Source organism: Scomber scombrus, chromosome 10, assembly GCF_963691925.1.
Source record: "Scomber scombrus chromosome 10, fScoSco1.1, whole genome shotgun sequence".
Lineage (NCBI taxonomy): Eukaryota > Metazoa > Chordata > Actinopteri > Scombriformes > Scombridae > Scomber > Scomber scombrus.
Window position 1 is genome coordinate 4,941,378 of NC_084979.1, and position 23,286 is coordinate 4,964,663.

At 40.6% G+C, this 23,286-nt stretch overlaps 1 protein-coding gene across 1 annotated transcript in view; it reads left to right on the forward strand.

The window, feature by feature from the left end:
* lamb2 (laminin, beta 2 (laminin S)) overlaps nucleotides 1–23,286 on the forward strand; it is a 55,446-nt gene that overhangs the window by 1,247 nt on the left and 30,913 nt on the right. The window contains exons 3-5 of the mRNA XM_062427303.1: nucleotides 18,591–18,760; nucleotides 18,871–19,006; nucleotides 23,156–23,229. Coding sequence (XP_062283287.1) covers nucleotides 18,591–18,760; nucleotides 18,871–19,006; nucleotides 23,156–23,229 — 380 coding nt within the window. The remainder of the gene's footprint in view (nucleotides 1–18,590; nucleotides 18,761–18,870; nucleotides 19,007–23,155; nucleotides 23,230–23,286) is intronic.

Below are 23,286 nucleotides of genomic sequence, written 5' to 3' on the forward strand. Positions count from 1 at the left end.
CGGGTGCCCTCCGGGTCTCTGGGGTCATCCTTCTCTCTGTCTCTCTGTGGGTGGTGTCTCTCTGTTTATGGCCCTCCTAAAACAGCCCAGCTGAATCCGCAAATACAGACGCCCGCTTTACACCTACCTACAGTACTGGATGTGTGTGTGTGTGTGTGTCCAGTGCTATGTGTGTGTGTATATATGTTTGAATGTGTGTGTCACAGAAATTTAAAAAAAGATTGAGATCAGATCTCTACCATGCAGTGTCTGATCAGCTGTTATCATCTGGTAATAACATTGATGAGCTCAGTATTAGTGCACACCTGCATTACTTCCAAGTAAAGGGTGTGTGTGTGTGTGTGTGTGTGTGTGTGTGTGTGTGTGTGTGTGTGTGTGTGTGTGTGTGGTCAAAGATATCAGTAAGCTAAAGATTTATCTGAGTAATGACCCTCAATAAAATGTCTTCCTAATGCATTGTTCCCTGGATTTAGAAGACAATAGACTTACTGCTTTCAGTTAAAGTCTATTAGTGCCTGCTGCTGGCACCCAGGGTGTCCCCCCCCCCCCCCCCCCCCCCCCCCCCCCCCCCCCACACACACACACCTGGCAGCAGCTCTTTATCACAAAGGCTTGTTAGGATATAGATTGTAACTTTTTCTGTTGACTTTAATACATTTCTAGCAGTGTTGTTGCTGTTGGCTTTATATGAGAGCATAATAAGAATGCAATATCTATGTTTTTATTTTCAATGTTTCCCTTTTTTCACATCAAGGCCGCCTCCACTCCCAAATGTTTTTCTTCTTGTTGCTTCAGTCAGACGTTTGAGCTTCACTGTGCAGAGCTCGGCACTAGAATAGATTAGGATGTTTTCACATTCATCCTCTGAGCAAGTTTTTCTGTGCTCGTCTTAAATCTCAGGTGGGATTTGTGACATCACGACTTGTTTGGAGCCAATCATAGTGCAGTAGGCAAATTATACAAATGTGATTGTGGAAACTAGGCTGGAAACTTGACTTGTCAGTGAAGCAGGAGATGTTTTGTGTCCAGCAGATTGCTGATTTCTTTTAAAGATGATGGAGTGGGTGTAAAATGAACCTTTTTTAACAGAAATGATACCTCCAAGCAGCTTATTACTGTATGTCATGGAGTTGATCTTTTATAACAACATGTACACGCACTATTTTCTGCCAAAGCTAGAATGATTTTAGGTATTTTATATTTTCTTAATATCTTTTTTACTTCTGTGTTACTCTCATGGGTCTCAAAAAGGTGACATCACATACTTTTTGGTGCGTTTTACACCTGTTTTTGATAGGGGACAGTGATAGATGGATGTGAACCAGGGGATATTGCAGCTTTTAAAGAAGAAGATAAGCTGACCCTTTTTAAAAATTAAAACTAAAATGAATTCATGAAGTAATTAGATTGATACAAGTGTCTCCGTTTGATGATTTCTACTGGGACTGAATGTTTTTGGCTGCTTCAACCAAAGATTTCCAAGAACTAATCGGGTCCCAAATCTTATCTGGCACCTCAGAATTCAAGTCAGAAGCTCTTTGGCCCATCTTTAAGATAACAAGTAGTCATCGTAAATGTAAAGAGGCTCAGAGTTAAAAGGGTAAAAAGTCAGAGATAAGAGAAGATACTCGTAACCACTGGGATGATTTAAAAGGCTGCTCTACAAAGGAAATGAGTAAGAAAAGAGCTACAGAGAGAGATAGGATCAGCTGAGAGTGTGTTGGTGGGAAAGAAGAAGAGGACAAGAGGAAACAAGGATGCGTCTGATGTGAAGTGTGTGTCCATAAACTCACACACACTGTCATTACGCTGCTGGAAAGCTGTCTATTCAGACTCCCGTCACCTCTCAGGACAAGCTGCAAGGTCAAGGGTCATTTCCAAAATCCCTCCGGGTCAGAGACAGGGTTAATTAGTGTGTGTATGTATGTGTGACTGTGTGTGTGTGTGTGTGTGTGTGTGTGTGTGTGCGCGTGCGTGTGTGTGTGTATGTGTGTGTGACAGAAGGAGAAAAAGAGAGAGTGAATGAACTCAGGCTGCTCACAGGGACAAAAGAGTCAGCAGTGCCTCGTCTCTTCTCCTTTTCTTTTCACTTTCTGTTTCTATTCTTCTTCTGTGGGGGGTGGGGGTGCAAGGAGGACCTGTAGGAAGAATGAATGCATAAGTGTGTGTGTGTGTGTGTGTGTGTGTGTGTGCATGCATGCATGCATGCATGCGTGTGTGTATGTGTGTGTGTGCGTGTGTGTGCTTTTTATTGTAATTTTGAACAAAAATCTCATCAGGCGACAGCAAAATACCAAAATAATACTTCTCTTCTGTTGATTTTGACCCCTGACCTTTTATGAAGCGATTAAGTTCAACTGAAGGAGCGACTGATTTGTTGTTCTGAAGAAAGGAAGGAAGGGAGGGAAGGATGGAAGGAGTACTCGACATGAAAGATGAACGTGGTTTGTCTCATGAGGCAAAAGTAAATCCTCTGTAATTCAAGTTTATGTTTGTGTAGCAACGGGGTTTAGTTGTACTACCGACGCTCGCCTCAGATGTGCGTGCGTGCGTATGTGTGTGTGTGTGTGTGTGTGTGTGTAAGTGTGTGTGGGCAGGTGAGGGCTGGTATCAGGCAGTAGGGAGTGAGAGAGTGTGTTCCCGCAGCCTTTGTAAGCGTCAGCCTCCGGAAATGTGCGGATACCAGAACAATAGAGCAGTAAAGCCTACTAACCACCAGCAGTAGAGACAGAGAGAGAGGGAGAGAGAGAGAGAGGGTGAGAGAGAGACTGAAAAATTAGAGAGGGGAGGGAAAGGGTTGGATAGGATCGGGACAAAGAAAAAAAAGAGGGAGATAAAGACTAAGGCGCAGGGGGAAGGGGTGGGAGAGAGAGAAAGAGAAAGAGAGAAGGGGAACAGGTTTGTTTACATGAAAGGACGGTGAGTTAGGTTTCCCGGTCTTGTTGGCAGGGGCTTTTCTGGATGAAAAGAGGAGGTGGAGATAAAGGAGGAGGAGGAGGACACAAGGGGAGGGTGGAGGATGAAGGGGCAGCAGGAGGAGGAATAGGAAATGGAGATGGTCTCATTAAAAACAATGGGGAGGCTGGTACAGTAGGGAACCTGAGTGGAGCTGATGTGCTGCCATGTGCTTTCAGCTGAGCAGCGTGATGGTTGACAGTATAGCAAGTCAAGAACTCACTCACTTTTACCTTTTCAACTATTCCACTGAGTGCACTGATATTTTGTGTGTTAATATACATGCTAAAAAATATACACACTGTTTTCAGTTTCCAATAAAGTGATCTTATCTTCCTCACATATAGTCCATAACATAGTCAGATAGTTGGTAGGCTATAGCCCTTTAACAAAAATGTGACTGAGTACATTTACTCAAAATACTGTATTTAAGTACAATTTTAAGGTGCTTTTCTTCCGTTAGCTTTAGCATTTTATGATACTTTGTACTTCCATTTCACTAAATTTCAGAGGGAAATATTTTACTTTCTACTTGGTTGGTTTGGTCAAGTTTGCATTATTACTTGTGGAAGAAGAACTTTCAAACATTTATCCATTCATTTTAAGAAAGTATTTCAGTTATTTATTTACTTTTAGATATCTGTTTATCCAGTAGTTCTAGCTAACTAGCTGGCTAACTCATGCTTTAGTAACAAGTGTGTGTAGATTCTTTCTTTAGTTTTGACTTTCAGCTAACATTGTCAGCTGTTTATCTATTAGTTTAATCAAACTATTCCGATATTTTATTTATCCACTATTATTACATATCTATTTATCTGGTAGGTTTAGCTAACTCATTAGTGCTTTACCAATAAGTGTCAGAAGAAGGTAGGCCTATCCTTTTAGTTATGAATTTTAGCCAACAGTTTAGGCTGTTTATCTTTTAGTTTAATTAAACTATTCCGATATTTTATTTACCACTACTTTAGATATCTATCCAGTAGTTTTAGCTAACTCATTAGCGCTTTAGCAATAAGTGTCTGAAGATTTTCCTTTTAGTTATGACTTTCAGCTAACAATTTCACCTGTTTATGTATTACTTTAATTAAACTATTCCAATATTTTATTCATCAACTACTGTTAGATATCTATTTATCCGGTAGCTTTAGCTAACCAACTTGTTAGCGCTTTAGTAATAAGTGTCTAACTACTAATAGTAAACTATTCCAACATTTTATTTATCCGCAACTGTCTATTATAGATATCTATTTTAACAATTTATTCATAACTTTTAGCTAATTTCTACATAGCTAAACAATGCTCACTTAGACTTTCCTGCTCACTTTCTAATCAGATTTCCATGCTCTCAGCACAGGGTTTTCTGGTGTTACAGATATACTGTAAATCAAATCTGTATTCTTTTTTTTGGGTACAATTTTACTCTACAATCTTTGCACGTAAGCCCTAGCAACAGCAGAAATACCCCCTGGTTAGGAGTCATTACTCTATGGAACAATACTAGCTGTTGAGTTCTGAGGACCAGCATCTATAATACTGAAGACTTTCTCTTTATAAATGCTGCAGTAGAGCAATAAATCTCTCTAAAACTGCACCCGGTGCCACAAAGACATCACTGAACTAGAATGAATGATTTGAGAATTTGAATACATTTTAATTTTGACATAGAAAATGGCAATTTTATGGTATATGAATCTGAGGATATTGTTTAATAAAAATGTAGAAAAAAATACTTTTTTATATTTAGATTTTCTCTCAAGTGAAGGGTTTAGAGTGTGCAAAAGTTCCCCACTGTTTCTATTCAGTACTGTATCGTTACATGACTTTATATCAGCCTATGTGCTAAATAAATGGCAATTATCTATTATAAATACTGTCCATTTGCTCTGAACTAACTGACTTCAAGACAGTGTGAAAAAACCCATTAATACAATCTAAAAATAGATATATTATCATTCACACAATGAAAGTACAGTCTTGATATGAGTAACAGACATTAAATATGGATGAGATTATGCTCCCTTCCATTTTCAAAGATTGTAAATTTCGATGTTTAATATGCAGAGAGTGTCACGCCCACCCTCTTTACTTATTACGTGTTATTCTATATTCTTTTATTGCTACAATTCACAGTCCAGGTCTAATAACAGGCTTTATTGTGCAGCTTGTTAAAAAGCTTTCTCAGACACCTTCACACCTTTTATTATCTAATAGCAGACAAGCAGCAATTATAATGTGATACTGTGCCAAGCTGGAGTGTAAGGAGGGATGAGGAAAGAAAGAAGGAAGGAAGGAAGGAAGGAAGGAAGGAAGGAAGGAAGGAAGGAAAGATGATAAAGGTGGAGACGATAACAGGAAGGAAGGAAGTAGGGAAGGATCTCATTAATGTGATAATTATCTACTTGATATATTTAAGATAAAAATGTTGTTGGTAAGACGAGCTGACCTCTAGCCACAATGTGCACTGGCTTCATCTTGCAGCCTTGTAATTAACCCCCCCCCCCCCCACACACACACACACACACACACACACAGGTCTAATAAAACTTCTCGGCTTGTAAATGCAGCCCAGCTGTCACACATGTTCCACGTCACCTGTATTTTGAATGATGTTGACATGAGAATTCCTAAAAACACTGCATGTTGTTGATTGTATAGTGCCACATTTACTTGAAGCAGCATCTTCACATGTACTGTATTGGTAGCATTGGTGAATCTATTGTGGACTTGCGTGTGGTTGGTCTGTATCTTGTCAGTATGTGTTTGATAAGCCTGGGTTTAAATTACATCCACGCTGTTTTTGATGTTCTGCATCAGGTGCTTTTTCAGGCGTCCTCGGTTCCTGAAAGTCCCATTCATTTTTCTCACAAACAACATTACGTGAGTTACAGTTGGAGCTCTTTTACAGCTTGGGTCAAGATTAAACTCTCCTGGTTAAAGCACCAGTACAAAACATTCACAACTGAAATATCTGGATCTTTGTTAAAAACGTCTCAGGCATAAAACTGCGTACATAAAAATGTCAAGGCAGCAGTTAACTACGACCCCCGAGGTGCATTTGGACAAAGACACATCCAATCATTATTTGGCACTAATGGCAATTGAAAGCTAGAAGATAAACATTGAAGATAAATATTAAATTGTCAAGATTAATATTAAATACATACCAATTATCAAAGATTTTGAGAAATACACTCCATTCTTTAAAAAATGAATCAAACCCGAAACCTTTAAAAAATACTATTGTTATGTCTCTTTTATGTACAGTAAACCTACCTGCTTCTAGATAGGCTAACTCTACTTAATTAGTTGTATTTCTCCTCTCAGCTCCTGACCATGATACTGTTTGGTTTATCCCACTCCTACTTCAACAAATCATCTGAGCTTAATTGTGCTACGTACAGTATTTGTATTTGCATGAGTGATGAGATGTGAGCTCTGATAAACATTTACACTCTGGTGGTCTTAGCAGCCACTTGGGCACTGACAGTAAATAGAAACACATCACACAAGTAGCCACTTAACTATTGGCCAGTGACAGACCAAGTTATTTGCTGGTTGGCGAAGAACAACTAGCTTGGTTAGCCAAGAAATTGCTGCTGAAAGCTGAAATAGAAGTTGAAAAAGAAGTTTTAATTTGAGTCTGAGCACTAAAAGAGGTTCTGAGGTACCTCATACTTCAGCTCTAGAGTACTGAGTGAAGTTGATGTCTTTAAGTTAGGCGATTTTGGAGATAGGTTTATAAAAGAATGCTCAAAATCAATGCAGCAGAGGCAGATATATCCTTACTTTTAATGCTGCAACATTTGATCCTATCCACCATTACACCCTCCCTGTCGGGTAAACACCTACATCTTCCAAAGTCTGCAAATGTGACTCCAAATCCAAACTAGGATTACTCTGGTTGATGACAGATGTGATAAATCTCCTCCAGGGTCACAGAATACATCGCACAACTGTTTTCACAGGTTGAATAGTACCAACCATGGCTAGTAAATTGGCTGACATGTAAACATTTAACAGTCAGACACACTCCAGTTTCCTAGATACTGTTTGCACACAAGAGTGGATGCAAGAGAACATAACTACAGCTAGAAAAACACAGGAAAACAGTCATTAGACAGAATGCTATTTGTAATTTGGCACAAGCACATACAGTCACTGGCCAGACGATCACAAGGCTTAATAAATGGCAGGGGAGCACTCAGGTCACAAACACATAGACACACACACACACACACACACGCACACACACACACACACACACACACACACATACACACGCACACACACACACTCGTACTGTAAACATGCAAGCCTTTAATAATCCCATGTGTGCTGTAGTTTTCTCCGAGCTTTCTCTCTAAGTGGAGCCAGATTTTCTGTATCGTAGGCTCTGATTAGCACCTATCGCAAACACAAAATCTGCCGCTCCCCTGCTCAGCGCCGCACGCCTCCCCTCTGAGCCGCCGCCGCGCACCAGGGACAAAACACACAACACCATAACTATCACTAACCGAGCAAATCAGACACACCGCTTGACCCAACATCTGCCGGCCATGTGTGCGTCCTGTCTGGTGGATTTACTGCACCTCAGGCAGCGTGTTGAGGACTCTGTGGCCGGTAGCTGGCTTGAGAGCAGAATTTTACAGATATGATCATTGTAATCATCAAGTAATCATCAATCACTGAAGTCCCACTGCACTTAATAGTCTTTAAGTGCTCTGGCTGCACTGTTGGTCATTATTCAGAGTGAGGACTTTATTTTCCACCATCAGAAGCTTTAAAGAATGGTTCTCTGAGCAGAGATGATGGCTTGACCTATTCAAATATGTATCATTTATTCATAGAGAAACTATTTATCGCTACTTATCATTTTCCACAAGATGGCCGGAATTTATTTGATATTTTTGGTCCAAGATTCTTCCCCAGCTGTTCATAAGTTCGTCACTGACCGCCCGCCTGGCCGTCTAACACACAGAGACTCTCAGTGAACGAGGCCAGACGCTGCCCATTACACAGGCTGTTAGATTAACAAGACACGGCCCTGGCAGGCAGCTGGTCCCGCTGGAAGAGACACTCACATTCCTGTCTTTTCCAGGAGACGTCTGAATCACTCCATGATGGACAGGAAAACATGGAACATCATCAGGAACAGGTGGGCAGCAGAGAGCGGAGCTGGATGTAAACTCGCACAGGACAATGTTTGTTCTTATCGGACATGTGAAGCATATTTACCGCCCGTCCTGCCAGCCTTTATCTTTGTTTGCTGATGATTTACTAGTATTCTAGCATGGATCCATGTGAAACAGTGTGTTCACATGGGATGATAAGAAGGCTGCTAATTTGTATCCTCAGACTTTCTTTAAAAATTGGAAATCCCTTCTTCTAGAATGCAGTTTCTTTAAAAATATGTCACTAAAAATCTCAAAGAGACACTCCACCGATTTAACAACATTTTTTTTTGTCATTTGTGGATCTGGAAGAGCTTCATCAAATCTTAGAAATTGACAAATGCTGTGTCTCAAATCATGCATTCTGTATTTACTCTTAATATTTTGAGTGCATAAGTGCGTTCACACTGAGAAGTATGGAAAAATGAAGTGCACTATGAGTACCTGGATGGTGCATTCAAAACAGTCAAAAAGTTGAGTGTGGAACTATGGACACTTCTCACCCTCAACGGTTGCCATCTTGGCTACGTAGCAGAAGTGGAGGGGCCACTTTCAAACCTGGTGTGGAGTTCCGGTCCTCTGAAATGATGCCAATACGGAAGTAACTTAAAACTGCATTATATCAAAAGGCCACCAGGGGGCGACTGTTTTGTTGTCAAAAGGACTTCCGTCTCAATACAAGTCAATGGAGAATTCACCAACTTCTCACTTGATTTCTAACCTCAGTAAACGTTTTCAAAATGTGTTTATGGTCTCAAACGCTAGTTTAAAGCCTTTTTCAATGCAGTATGATGTTCATTTGTGAAATTTTGGCCTCCCTGATTTTATATTTGACGATAAAGCAGGGTATGGCATATATCAGGAGGGCGCCTCATGCCCCTCCTGATGTCCATATAGGTAGAATCCGTGTTTTTATTTTTCCCGGCATGCACCTGAAATTTTCAAGATGGCGCTGCTCAGATCCGATACTATTGGCTTCCTAGCAGCAGTCCACAAACCAATGGGTGACGTCGGGGATGTTACGTCCATTTCTTATATACAGTCTATGTTTCAAACAGGAAATGGTGGCAGAGGATGTTGTAACTACGATGAACATCACCACATTATACAAATGTAAATGTGTTTTTTATAGTAAGCACCACTATACTGTTATGTGTGTCACATATAAGCCATCAGTAGGTTTCTTGGGTTAATTTAGCTGTTTAGTTTAGTCTGTTATGATTTGGTATGAACGATATTGTGAATGCTAACACTAACTTGCTAACGCTACTTGCTAACTAGCGAATCTTCATTTCTGGTAAGAAGTGTACTACACAGAAGTATGTGATTTGAGACACAGCAACAAACATGACATGTAATCACCCAGGTATCTCGTTTGACATGAACCTTTTTTAAAAGAAAAATCTGTCTTACAAACTGGCAGTGCGGAGCAACTGTAAATTAAATTCGGCTAACGTGATTTAGCTCCTCCTAGCGAGGATGCGAGACATAAAGACAGCATGAGGAAGAGACATGAAGATGGCAGAATTGTATTTACCAAATGACACATCCTAGCTCACTCTGGTGTCATTTTGAGGAAATGGCATTCACTCATGACACAATGCATCTCAACTGTCAAATGTGTAGAAATTAATAATTATTGTTAATTAATGAAGAGGTTGTGAAGAAAAATACCTGCTGCCAGTTGACTGCTGCTCCAATAGTGATTTTATATATATATATATATATATTTTTTTTTTTCTATAATAGCTACATTCTGGGATTTATTACTATTATTAATAACTAGTTATTTACCAAGGTATGCATGCTATGTGGATCAGGTGCCCAGTGAGGTATGTTTCTTAATTTCTTTTAATATCTAAAGTAATTCTCCTGGATCTCCTCCAGCTGTGAGCCTTTAGCCTCTAGTCACCACCTTTCACACCAGTAGCACCGGCTCTGCCCCGCTCATTGCTTTTTCTCATTTTCTCAAACCATACATGACATTAAGGTCATTGATCTTCTTTATGAGCGGAGCACTGGGCGCCGATGAAGGAAGGGAGGATCAAAAAAGTGAGGGAGGTGAACAGCGGGGCAGAAAAGGGAGTCCGAGTTGCAGAGAGAGGCGCGGCAGAGAGAGAGGGAGAGGAGAGCGATGGGGAGGAGAGAGCAGCAGATAATAAAGAGGCGAGGAGGGAAGAGAACAGCTGGATGTTTGGCCGTGGGAGTCGGCCCATCCGTCAGCTAAGTGCAGAGCAAAGAGAAGACAGGGCAGAGGGAGAATGTAAACTAATTAGCTCGGAAGGAGTTAAAAATAAAAAGGCTGTTGACTTTTCTCTGGCCTGGTTTTAAAGTAGCTGTCTGATGGTGAGAGCTAAACATATCTGTGCTGCCTTTTAGTCCCACTGGGGTCAGCTATGCAGCTCTTTGCCTGTCTTAAAATGACGCTATTCTTATCTTGCTAACTGCTCTGGGACAGATGACACTAGATCTGAACACGCTGTTATTCTAATAATCCTGATTCTTGTTTTTGTTTATTTACTCTGAGTTTAACTTTCATTACAGCCTCTTAGCCCTCCTCCGGTCTGAGCACATGTGCGTCCACAACGTCCATGCTATGCTTGTCCATCTGTTTATTTGTTTGTCTCGGTTACCTGTGTTGTTTACACTGTTGGATGTGACAGCAAACTGCCTAGTTTCCGCCGACCCCCCCCCACAGCCGGTCCCTGTGGAATGTGTCATGTTGATGCCACATCCCTTCCACACTGAACTCCTCCCTACCCAACCACCCACACATACACACACTGATGAAGTTAGAGGAGTTAGATACTCTTAGATTAGATGGATGTAGATGGTTGATAAATGAAAGTGTCTTAATAAGATGTTGAGCCACCATAAGGCTCCAAATCATACATTCTCCAAGGTAATAATATACAAATGACATTAACTGGCTGTTTTTAACACTATGGTGAGGAATGCTGTTAAACATATCAGTCCCATAGGTGTTTAATTGACCCTTTGCTAAGTTCTGCGTCCCCCTTTAAAAACAGGGGGAAACAGCAGCAACCGTTGTAACAAGTTAAAACCTGTTAAAAGGTGTCTATAAAAACAAGTGCATTCAATTTACATTCAGTGCCTATATGGCATAAGGCAGGGGTGTCAAACATACGGCCAGCGGGCCAGGGCCGGCCAACAAAGGGGTCCGATATGACACACTGGATAAGTTTGCAAAGAATGAAAATTGCAGAAAAGAGTCAAGTGAAGTACCGTGAAGTAAAATGAGTTTGACAACCCTCGTATAAGGGATAAAAGACCTCTAATATATGTTCCTGCTCGGCCTCGGGGTTCTGAATCGACGGCCAGATGGAAGCAACTCAAACTCTGTGTTTAGTGGGGGCGGGGGGGGGAAGACATCTCCAGATATCTGTCTGGCCTTCCTGAGCACCTCTCTATTAAGTATATCGCAGATCTGTTATGTGACTGGCCAATCAGCTTCCCTGTGATATGAACAATTCTAGAAAGCTTGTTTCTGTTTGTATGTTAAAACTGATGCTACAGCCAGCAGCCATAAATCTGATTTAATCTAAACTATGACTGTCCCAACAAATAAACTGAGTGTCAGTTTCCCTGATTGTCTGTTAGTGAGACTTCTTCCTTTACTGCATCACATGCGTCACACTTTATTGTGCGAAGGTGATGAAAGACGAGTCACATCCTGGCAACTGAAGAACTTTTTCAAACAAGTTAGTTGTGGACTTACTGAAACTGGTCAAAAGCAGAGAGGGAGTCAAAGGGCAGGGGGATGAAAGCCAGGAATAAAAGCAGAGTTCACCTTTGGGGATTGCGTGTAGTGGAGGGGGGGGGGGGGGGGGGGGGTTTCATTTGTGGGAATGCAAGTCGGATGCCCTGCAGACTGCACTGTGCGTTCTGTATCAGTGCCTCTGACAGTTACCGCATTACTTCATGTGGAAGACTTGTTGGCTCCGAGTCAGATTTCACCGTCCTTTTTTCACGAGTATAACGATACGATGCCTTTTTTTAAACTACCCTAGAATAGGTTAACGGTAAGCAGTCTGTCACCTGCTTTACGTCCTGCCACAATGATGTACGACATGGATAGAAAAAGCACTCTTTGTGGTATAAAATGGAATTGTGACCCTACGTGATAAAGCAGGCTAATAATAAACCTTAATGTGACGTACGGCTACGAGGAGCTAAGCAAGTTGAATGGTGCGCGCTGTGATGCGAGGCTGCAGTGCATGTCCTGCTCAACAGCAGTGCTTTGTGAGCTGAGAACTGGGCATACACACACACGCACGCACACACCAGCGACACCACCACCACCCCCTTCTCTTCTCTCAGCTGTCAGCCTGCATTCCTCCCTGCCTCCTCTCCATTTATGGCTACAGAGGAAAGAAAGAGTAAAAGAAGACGGAAAGAAACTCTGATGTCTAATCAACCACTATATCACCTCTGGAGGCAAAGCTACAGTTTTAACTTTACACTGAGTGGGATGAATAGTAGCATCAGGCCTGTGCTGGTCAAGTGCCAGCCTACTTTACACTTGAACTGGGTCAAGGCATCAAGTCATCCGGAAAGTCACCACAGGCCTTAAGCTGTTTTGATGAATTGGGAAATTGTATTTTCCATCAAGAGTCCACGGCCTCAAATTGCTGGTTTTGTGCTACTAGCAGTCCAGATGTTTGATATTTTTAGCCACGCTAGTATCAGCTGGTTGATCTGTTGGTTGGTCAGCCCAGACTAAAACATCTATTGGCTGGATTGACACGAAATTGTACTTGATATCCATGTTGCTTAGCCAATAAACGCTAAGGACTGATCCTCTGAGTTTTCATTGCCACCAGCAGATCATATCCATATATCGAGTGAAATATCTTCTAAATTTCTCAACAGATTGGCACCAAATTTGGTACAAATTTCACCCTCAGGATGAATTCTAGTAATATGATGATGCCTTAAAGGACCAGTGTGTAGGATTTTGTGGGCATCGAGCGGTGAGGTTGCAGATTGCAAACCACGTGTGTTGTAGGAGAATTTACGGTGGAACCTCACGAAAAACACAAAAGGTCCTTTCTAGAGCCATTGTTTGGTTTGTCTGTTCTGGGCTGCTGTAGAAACATGGCGGTGCAACATGGTGGGTTCTTGGAAGAGGACCCGCTCCCAATGTAGACATAACGGACTCACTCTATGATAATGAAAACACAATTATTCTTATTTGCAGGTGATTAAACACTAATTAAAACATTCTTTTTATACATATATTCAATTTCTTCCAAGTCTGTTCCACTAGATGCTACTAAATTCTACATAGCTAAATCTTCTAAACTTGAAGTATATATATATATATATATATATATATATATATATATATATATATATATATATATATATATATATATATATATATATATATATATATATATTAGCTAACCACATTACTGTTAAGCGCTTTGAATGCAGGCGTCTACCAAAGAATAGATCACACCTTCTATTTATCTCACCTTCATACCTCCACTGTGTGCTGCTGCTCTCCCTGATTTATATCAAGCATCAGTCCAATTATTACTGTCAACTACACCACTCATGAATGTTATTGTTAAAGGACAGGTTCACAGTTTTGCAAGTTTCTCTTAAAACAATAGTCAGGCACCCAACTGAACACTGAAACCTGTTTTTCGTTCATGCCGTAATCGTTCATCCTGTTCATACTGACTATTAGAAGATCCCTTCATAACACACTTACAATGGAAGTGATGGAGGACAAATCCACAGTCCTCCTTCTGTGCTAAAATGTATTTAAAAGTTGATCTGAAGCTAATATGAAGCTTCAGTCGTCAAATGAAGTCTTCTATGTTTCAACGTTACAGTGTTTTTAGTACCAAAGTCTTTTTGTTACTATACTTCCACCACAGCTCAACAGAGAAACACTAAGAGGGAATTAGATGCTAAAAACACTGTAAATGTGTCAGATATCACTTGATATGACTAACTCAGACTGCTGAAGCCTCATATTAGCATCACATCTACTTTTAAATGACTGTGTGGACCCACTGTGGATTTTGTCCTTCATCACTTTACATTGAGAGCACATTTAAAGATCTTTTAATAATCATGATGAACAGGAGGAATGATTACAGAGCGGAAAACCTCTTTAACTGCTCATATGGACACCTGAATGCTGTTTTAAGACACACTTGAAAAATTGTGAACCTGTCCTTTAAGTATAATTAAAATAATGTGTTTTCTTTCGTCGTTTTTTGAAAAATGAAGTGCATTCACTGTGTAATGATAACTTTACTACTTTAAATTTCATTAGTCTTTTCAGTGGTTGAATCTTGCTTACTCCTCTGTTATCAGCTCAACTCGTGTTGTGAGCAGAGGTGTGAAGCCTGCGTAGTAAACAAACACAGACAGAAACACAGAGATAAAAGCTGACAAGAAACCTAGTGATTATGGGACATATCAGACGTCTGCCTCACCCCTCCAGCCCTCCCTGGTCTTTCTCACACACTCACACACATGCACTTACACACAAACCTTTGAGTGCGTGCCAACAGTTTCCTGAATGGATATCAGGTTGTGTCTGGATGGTTCTTCTCACTGTCTTTATTTAAGGCACTGTACTCTGTCTCTCTTTCATGCTCATCTTTTTTTCTCTCTGCACTGTTTGTGGTTTTTTCACACTCTCTTCCTCTTTCTCAGATAAAGGATAAGGGTACAACGTCATTATGTCAGCCGCTGATAATGGTACATGTTAAGCACCTCGGGTCTTTTGTGTAGTCAACAAGCGCACACATGATGTTTACATTCATTAGAAAACTGCAGCATGTGTGCAAGGATGTTGGATTTGAGTGTCAGCAATGGTGGAGTATGGGTCAGTGACAAATAAAGGTTGGCAAGATGAGCAATTCAACAATATCTAAAAAAATAGTTTTAAAAGCAGCATCAGGTTTGTTAAAATGTACATTTTGTATTTTTGTTGGTTTTATATCATTTGAAATGACATTTGCACCATTTTTTTTACCAAAAGTAAGACTGAATGCTCCTGAAAATGTCAAATGGTGTAACCACAAAAGAATGATATTAAATATTTTATCCACCTACAGTGTGTTTAAGTGGACCTATACAAATAATTACAATCATTACAAATATTTAAAATATAAAGTGTTTCCTGATTGACCTGATTCCTCAGATTAAATGTAATATTTAGAACAATTCTATTCCTTTACCTTTATTTAATATAAAAGTTATAATGTAAGATCATGCCAAACTAGTTGATATGGTGTTTTATTGAGAATTTAGGGTTTTTAAGCAAGTTGAATTATTTGGTACAACATTTTTATGGTTACACCACTTAGACATTTTTGTAATAATCCTCTAATATATTCTCTCAAAATGGATTAAAAGCAGAAATTGTATGCTGGGTCCACAAAAAAACAATGTGTGCAAGTTATTTATACATTAATTTTCACATTTTAACCCCTTTAAATTTGACTAAACCACATGGACACACAAAAAACCTCATTGACCCATATACTGTAATGCTGTAAGTGTAAATGAATGTGACTACGTGCACAAGCACACGTATTTGGTGCACATATTGTAAAGTAAGTAAGTAAGAGCCTCCATATACTGTAGGTGTTGTTAACCGCATATCTCCTTGTTGCTCACTTACTTGGCTGGCACCAACATGAGACCTGTCCACATGCCAGGCAAACACAGGTTTCCTCTAGTGTGTGTCAAGGTTGTGTATTTGTGTGTGTCTGTGTGTGTGTATTCATGAGAAATCCTCCTCTGCACTGTTCCCAGCCATCTCCCTATCTATAGCAGTGTCAGGCTGTGATAATGCACCGTCTCTGTCTACCTTAATCAGTGAGTTTAAACCTGCAGAGAGCATCCAGGCACCGACAGGTACTGCAACAGTCTCCCTTCATGCCTGTCAGCTTTTTTTTTTTAAAGTGCTTAAATCTCACCATTGTGCAGTCTATAGACAGCAGAGATACTCAATTATAGAGAAGAAGCAAGATTTGGTCAGTTACAATGTGTTGATACAGTTGGAATCTACAGGTAAGGGACAAGAACCTTTAGCTATTAACTACGTGCTCTTTTTGCATTAAGATATAACAGCACTGCAGCAGTGGTTGAACTGACATGTGATGTGTTGTCCCTATTGTGTTTGCCAGGGAAACAAGAGTTGGAGTCCTAATCTAGATTCCAAAAAAAGCTTTCAGGTGCTCAATGTTACCGAGGAGATCTATAATTTAGGCATTCGAACAGTCATTTGAAAGTAATGTAAGGCATTGAGGGACATTTTGAAACCATTACCCGCTTTCCAGGAATGAGGGTTAACAAAGAGACTAAATCAGACGCTGTGATGATGAACAAAAATAAGAATAGATCCATTGTCAGCCATAATAGTTGGTAGCATTTCCCAAAGAGTCTTATAATAAAAGCTTGCTGATCATGAACTCTCTCAGAAATTGTGCCTCAGTCCTGAAAGTGAGATATTCTTTGAAAGCGTATAAATTGTTTCGCCCTACACAGGACAGATTTTTTCTTTATATGATAGTTTTTATATGAAATAAATGTCATAAAGCGTTCAAGTGTCAGTAGCTGCTTCTCTGTTCTCTTCAACAAGGCACTAAACCCCTCAGATTCTCTAGTGTACAAGGTGTGAATGTGTCCGACTGTGTTAATACAAAGCAGACTGATGCAGTAAAAGATGAATGAAGATTTATCCGCGATGTCAGAGTGTTTTGTCGAGCTTTAACTGTTCCGTATACACATACTGGAGGGAGGATTAGAAACACCTGTTGTGGACAGAGTACAGATTGACAGCCGGACCTCTGGGTCTCCACTCTCCTCATACCAATTTCCTCCTAGCAACACACACACACACACACACATACATACACACTCACACAGAGATTCAGGTCCCAGAGGCATGTAGGAGGAGAAATTCCCGTCAAGATGTCTGCTGGAATGTGTGACTGCTGCTGCCGGTTGTCATGAAGCTTTATAAGGTTTATTTTAACTCCCACACATTGCACGGATGTTCAGTCACACCGATGCTGCGGTGCTGTGTCACAACTATCCCCATCTACACATATATTCATGCTGCATCTCCATCTGTAAGCTTTAACCATGACAGCAATTACTTCATTTTTCTAAGATCTTACACTTCCAACCATTGCTGGTATGTGTCAGCTGACCTCTACATGACCCGCATTGGTTAGTTTCTAGATTTAGCCTTTAGCTGGGGGCCCCTTGTCAGGTCAGCTCTTTGGGACCCCTGCAGACAGCGGAGCCTGTTAACCTGCCGGGGTCGCCTTGAGATAATCCTCCCCTCCCTCCCGCTGCATGTTGTCTCAACAATGAGTCTCTTGATCAGAAGCAGTAGCTGTCGTTGCGGGGTGCCTGTGTCCAGCTCCATAAGCCCCCCTCAAAAGCCCGCTGTGCAAGACCTCTACGAGACTTTTTAAAACTTTGATAAACTTGGATTTTTGCCTCCGTCACTTACATTGGAAGTTTTAACCTTTACCTTTTACTGTCTCCACCAACGCTTCAGAAACATCTGGTTCTCTAGCTGCATGATTCTCCACTATGTTCATCAGCAAGTCAATAAAGTCTCAGTTGGCTTGATGTTTGTTCGGTTGATGCAGAGCATTTATTCGAGGTTGTTATCGCTTCAAAACACACAAATATAGATTCACTACTGGAACAATGTGACTCAGATATAAGACACACTCGTGGGCGGCTGTGGCTCAGGAGGTAGAGTGGTCATCTACTAATCCGAAGATCGGCGATTCGATTTTTGGCTCCTCCGGTCCACATGTCGTTGTGTCCATGGGCAAAATACTTAATCCCGAATTGCTTCCAATGGCTGTACCATCAGTGTATGAATGTGTGTGAATAGGTGAATGTGACTTGTAGTGTAAAAGAGCTTTGAGTGGTCAAAAAAGACTAGAAAAGTGCTATATAAGTACATTCCATTGACTTCTGGCTAATACAGGCATGTCCAAACTATTCCATAGATGTTTGTGTGCCTGCAGGTTTTTGTTCCAACCAATCAAAAGTACATGATTCAACCAATCAGCTGTCTGACGAGTGAGATCAGTTGATTAAATGAGTCAAGTCTGGTGTGCTCCTGCTTGGTTGGAATGAAAACCTGCAGCCACATGAACCCTTTATGGACTAGTTTGGAGATCTTTGCTAAAACATTAAGACCCACAAATGTAGTTCTTGAGTTTCCTGCACTTTGTTTTCCCATCCTGGAGCCTTTCTTCCTCAGGAAGCGATAAGAGCTTTTTGATGTTGTTTCTTCCTTTAGGACACTGATTTCAAGTTGACTTTATTTGCAAATACAAGCTCATGAATGGGTGTTCTATTAAAGCGAGATACCACTCTGCATCACTATATCCTGTTCATTCTGATTAATTTCCTGTCTGCCCCTCCTTTATCCAGTCCTGGCTGCTGCGGTCGGCCAGGTGCCTGACGCCAACCACGGCTGTGCCCACGGCAGCTGTTACCCGGCAACAGGAGACTTACTGGTCGGAAGGGAGAAGAACCTGAAGGCCTCGTCCACATGTGGGATGAGGAGGAAAGAGCCTTACTGCATTGTCAGTCATCTGCAGGTCAGTTTATGTGTGCACGTCCTCGTCCTTTCTCCACATTCTGTATCATTGACCCCTGAAGTCTTTCACCTATGACCGCCTAACCCCGACCTCTTCCTGTCCTGGTGCAGGATGAGAAGAAGTGTTTCGACTGTGACTCCAGGCGTCCGTACGACCCCGTCTACAACACCATCAATCACCGGATAGAGAATGTAATCACCACCTTCAAACCACACCGCAAGAAGTCCTGGTGGCAGTCCGAGAACGGTGAGAAGACTTCGCAATGCACAATTTATTCAAAGTGTGCATTTAGATTACAAACTAATACAGTGGAAAGGATAGAAAAGTGAGTTCTGACAACAAACAGTATTTGATACCACTTTCTTATACAATTTATTATATAATCTTATGGATTTATGGATGGCTGACACTTCATAGATTAGAGTAAGTAATTACAGTTGTGAAAGAGTACGCTGAGTAAGGTAAATGTCATGCTGGAGGAGGATAAACAAGATATTCACCACAACTTTGCATGCCAAAAATTGAATGACTCATTGCTGATCTCCTCCATGGACTATTGAGCTAAAATTGTGCTGAATTAAGTCATGTTTAGGGAATCAGCTGCACTTTATGCCTCATCAGAAGTGCTTTCAAACTGTTTTCCATAAGATGAGGCCTCAAGAATGAGGACTAGTGGTTGGTTTGGCACAAATACATCTTGTTAATTTCCCTATCTCAGTCTAAATGAGATACCACCCGCAGAGCAATAACATAATTGGCAGCAGACTGTATGACAGGTAGATTCCTGCTGCCCTTCATATCATTAACATGAACTCAACTGAGCTTTAATCACTTTCTGATGCCGTAAATGCCAAAAACCAGGTCCCTGCTGTACTCCAGTCACTGCTTCAGTATATGTCTGCTTATTAACTCATCATGTAACTGCTATCATTTTTTGTCAGGTTAAGATATATTCTCCATTTTTCACATGAAAGCTGTCAGATTGCTCTCATCTGCTCGCTACAACAGAGTAGTAATATTCTCGTAATATCTCAAAACATGATATCTTTCTTGTATGTGTTCAACTTTATTCTCAAAATATAATGACTGTTAGTGTGAAAGTAAAAGGGAAGATGGACAGTCCAATCAATTAATAATATGACAGAATCGAAAATATCACATCATCTATAACCCTGTTCTGCAATCATACAATAACTTACCAGGCTTTACATTACATCTGACCCCCTGAGTGGTTAATGATAGCATTCATGTCCAAATTGTTAGATGTATGAAAAAGCCCTGTATACTTTCATATTTGTGTTTGAGATAGAAAATCCAGGTAGAACTTGGTTTTCTCAGCAGCCTGAATGTGTTACTAGTACAGTGTGGTCTCAGCTTTCATTTGCATTTCTACAAATCCATACTGAACCTAAGTAAAGCTCTTAAAGTCATTGTGAAATGCTCCTAAAAACACATAAGAAGCTGCTCATACAGCATGTTTTAATTCTGCTGTGTACCAACAGTGGAGTATAACAGTAGTAATATGGCCTCTACTATACTATAGTCAGAGCTATTGATATTTGAGAAAGGAATGGGTTGATGGAGAAATAGAGAGAAGAAATGAATTGATATAAAAAGATGGAGGTGAGGATATCTTGAAGAAGAAATAATGCGATTAGAAAGAGGGATAAAAATTGGGGGGAAAAAAGAACAAGATACTAAAAGTTCATTGAAACCGCAGCCAGGGAGCAACTGTTAGTGCCAGAGAGCTTTAGCAGTATTAAGTTTGCACATGAGCGCACACACACACACACACACACACACAAACATCACACACACACATCACACGCACTGTGGGCACCCTCCTCTGACCAGCAGCAGATGGGCTTAATAACAGAGTAAACCCTGCTCTGGCATCTCCACAGAGGGGAGAGAAAGAGGGGATGAGAGGGGGAAGGAGAGAAGGCAAAAAGCTCTGATGGAAAGATAAAAGTGAAAGTTGAGGGAATAATGGAGACTTGTGGGAGAACAGTAGTAAGGACGAGGAGAGGGACAAAAATTAAACTGATATATAAATCTCTCGCGCATAAATCTTCACGGCAGTGAGAGGCTGTGAAGCACACGTCTGTTGCTGAGGAGCCAGATGGATACAAGGCTCATTTTCAGCTGTTTGTGAGCTATTTTGCTGTAATGGAGTGTTGTTGATGACAGCAGGGTCCAGCACCAGCTGACCCAGAATAGAACGGAGAGAAACAGACGAAAGAAGGGGGACAGGAAGTTTAGTGGTTATTTTTACATCTGGGTTGCTACTGCTTTTCCATGGCGTGCACAGTGGGCCTGTTTGATATGGATTACAGTGCTTTGATTGTGCGCGCGCTCGTTAATCGAAAAGGTCATTTCCTGGGATTGCATGCATACATTCAGACATTACACAGGACTGTGAGTGAGTGTTGGCTAAACAGTAAAACAGGTGTGTTCTTGCATGTGTGTCTTTTCAATTAGAAGTCAGCATATACGTCTTTCCTAATGAATACTTAACTCAAAACTGACACTTTAATTGTCCTCTCGCTCCTTCCTTACTATGTTTAGCACTCTCTCTCTTTCTCCACCTTTCCCCCTCAGCTCTATCTATATCACACCCTTCCTCCACTTTCTTTTCAATCTTTTTCCTTCCTGTAATTGTCAACTGCTGTTATATGTTTGATTATAACTATGTATTTGCTGTTCTACTTTGGAAACGACTTACATTATCTGTTTAACCAGGCACTTGAGCCCAATGCTAAGTCATCATTAAAACCCTGGCCTTAAGCACTTTATAATAAACACTTAGATAAATATTATAATTCTAAAAATCAAAGGTTAACAGGGTTGTAAGGCCTGGACTAATAAGGGTCTATTAGAAGACTCTTGGTTCAAAAGCCCTTATTTAAGAATTAGTAGGCTCACCGCTAACACAATAGACTAAATTAGCCTAACAAGCTTTCATTTCACTTTTCAGTAGCAGCTAATACCTTAATAACCATTAATAAAGCCATTGAATACAGCTTATAAACACTTTATATTGGATTCCGTATTAAATAGTGGTATCAGGACACACTCCAATAGCCTACTGGCCAAGACTCATTACAGATGCTGACCTTTGTTACATACCATACCCCTCTCTTTACCCATGTTTCCTATCTCTGTATGCTTTCACCATTGAATACAGCTTATAAACCCTTTATATAGGATTCCTTATTAAAAAGTGATATCTGGGCATGCTCCAGTAGCAAACTGGTCTAGACTCATTCCAGATGTGGACCTTTGTTGCATGTCAAACCCCTGTCTTTACCCTCGTTTCCCATCTCTGTACACTTTCACCATGGAATACAGCTTCTAAATCCTTTATATTTGCTTCTATTTAAAAAAAGTGACATCTGGGCATGCCCCTGATAGCTTATAAACCCTTATATATAGGGTTCCTTATTAAAAAGTGATACTTGGGCAATGCCCCAGTAACCTAGTGGTCAAGACCCATTCCAGATGCTGACCCTTTTATATATCTTACCTGTCTCTTTACCCATGTTTCCTATCTCTGTATGCTTTCACCTGTCACATAAATGCCAAAAAAATCATCTATAATAAGTAATTTGAGGTATTCTTTACATAAAAGTATTGATTTATGCAGCTTTAATAGGTAGATTGACCATATGGATAGGATACATTCCATTCCATTGCTTGCTAATGCTCTCAAAGTCTATGCCTCAGGAAAGTAAAGGTGTACCACACACATCTGCACTGTCATTACATGCAAGTCGTAAACATTAGAAAGGTGGTTTCCCAGGATACATGGATGTGTGTCGGCACATATGTTTCTGCAAAACATGCAACTGATGCAAAGTTTCCATGAATCTGTTTTTATTTGGCATGTACTGTATGTATGAAATTGCTGCAAATCACCAGTGTAGAAGTTGTTTGGTTGTAGTGGTAATGTGGTGTAGCTTTTCTTATGAAGAAATGGGAAAAGTCCTCTTGGCTTTGTATCACAGTATAATGCCAAACACAGAGAACAAGACTGAAAGTGGTCCTTAGAGTGAATTGACCCTCCAGACTAGTTGCTGCTCTACAACTCAGGAAGTGTGTGGGCTTTTCCGACATGCTCTCTACACTTTCTCCTGCCAAGACTTGAATGCCTTTTCCTGTCAAGATGCCATTCCCCAAGCCAAAAGCAGGGTTGCTACTTTACTTAGCGCTGCTAGCCATTATTCTCTGTCGCCCATGTGTCGGAAACTGATGATATGGATGGAAAACGAGTGGAGGTGGTTTATGAATTATGATTACAAGCTAAGTGACAGTAATGATCTGTGAAGGAAAATGTTAGCTTTGTATACACTTATCATCTCAACATGGCACTCTCTCTGTTTGTCTTTTGCCCAGGAAAGTCGGATGTCTTCGTCCAACTGGATCTGGAAGCAGAGTTTCATTTCACTCACCTGATTATGACCTTCAAGGTAGGGTAAAAGCTCCTGTCAACAGCTTATTGACCTGCATCGACTAGTCACCGGCCA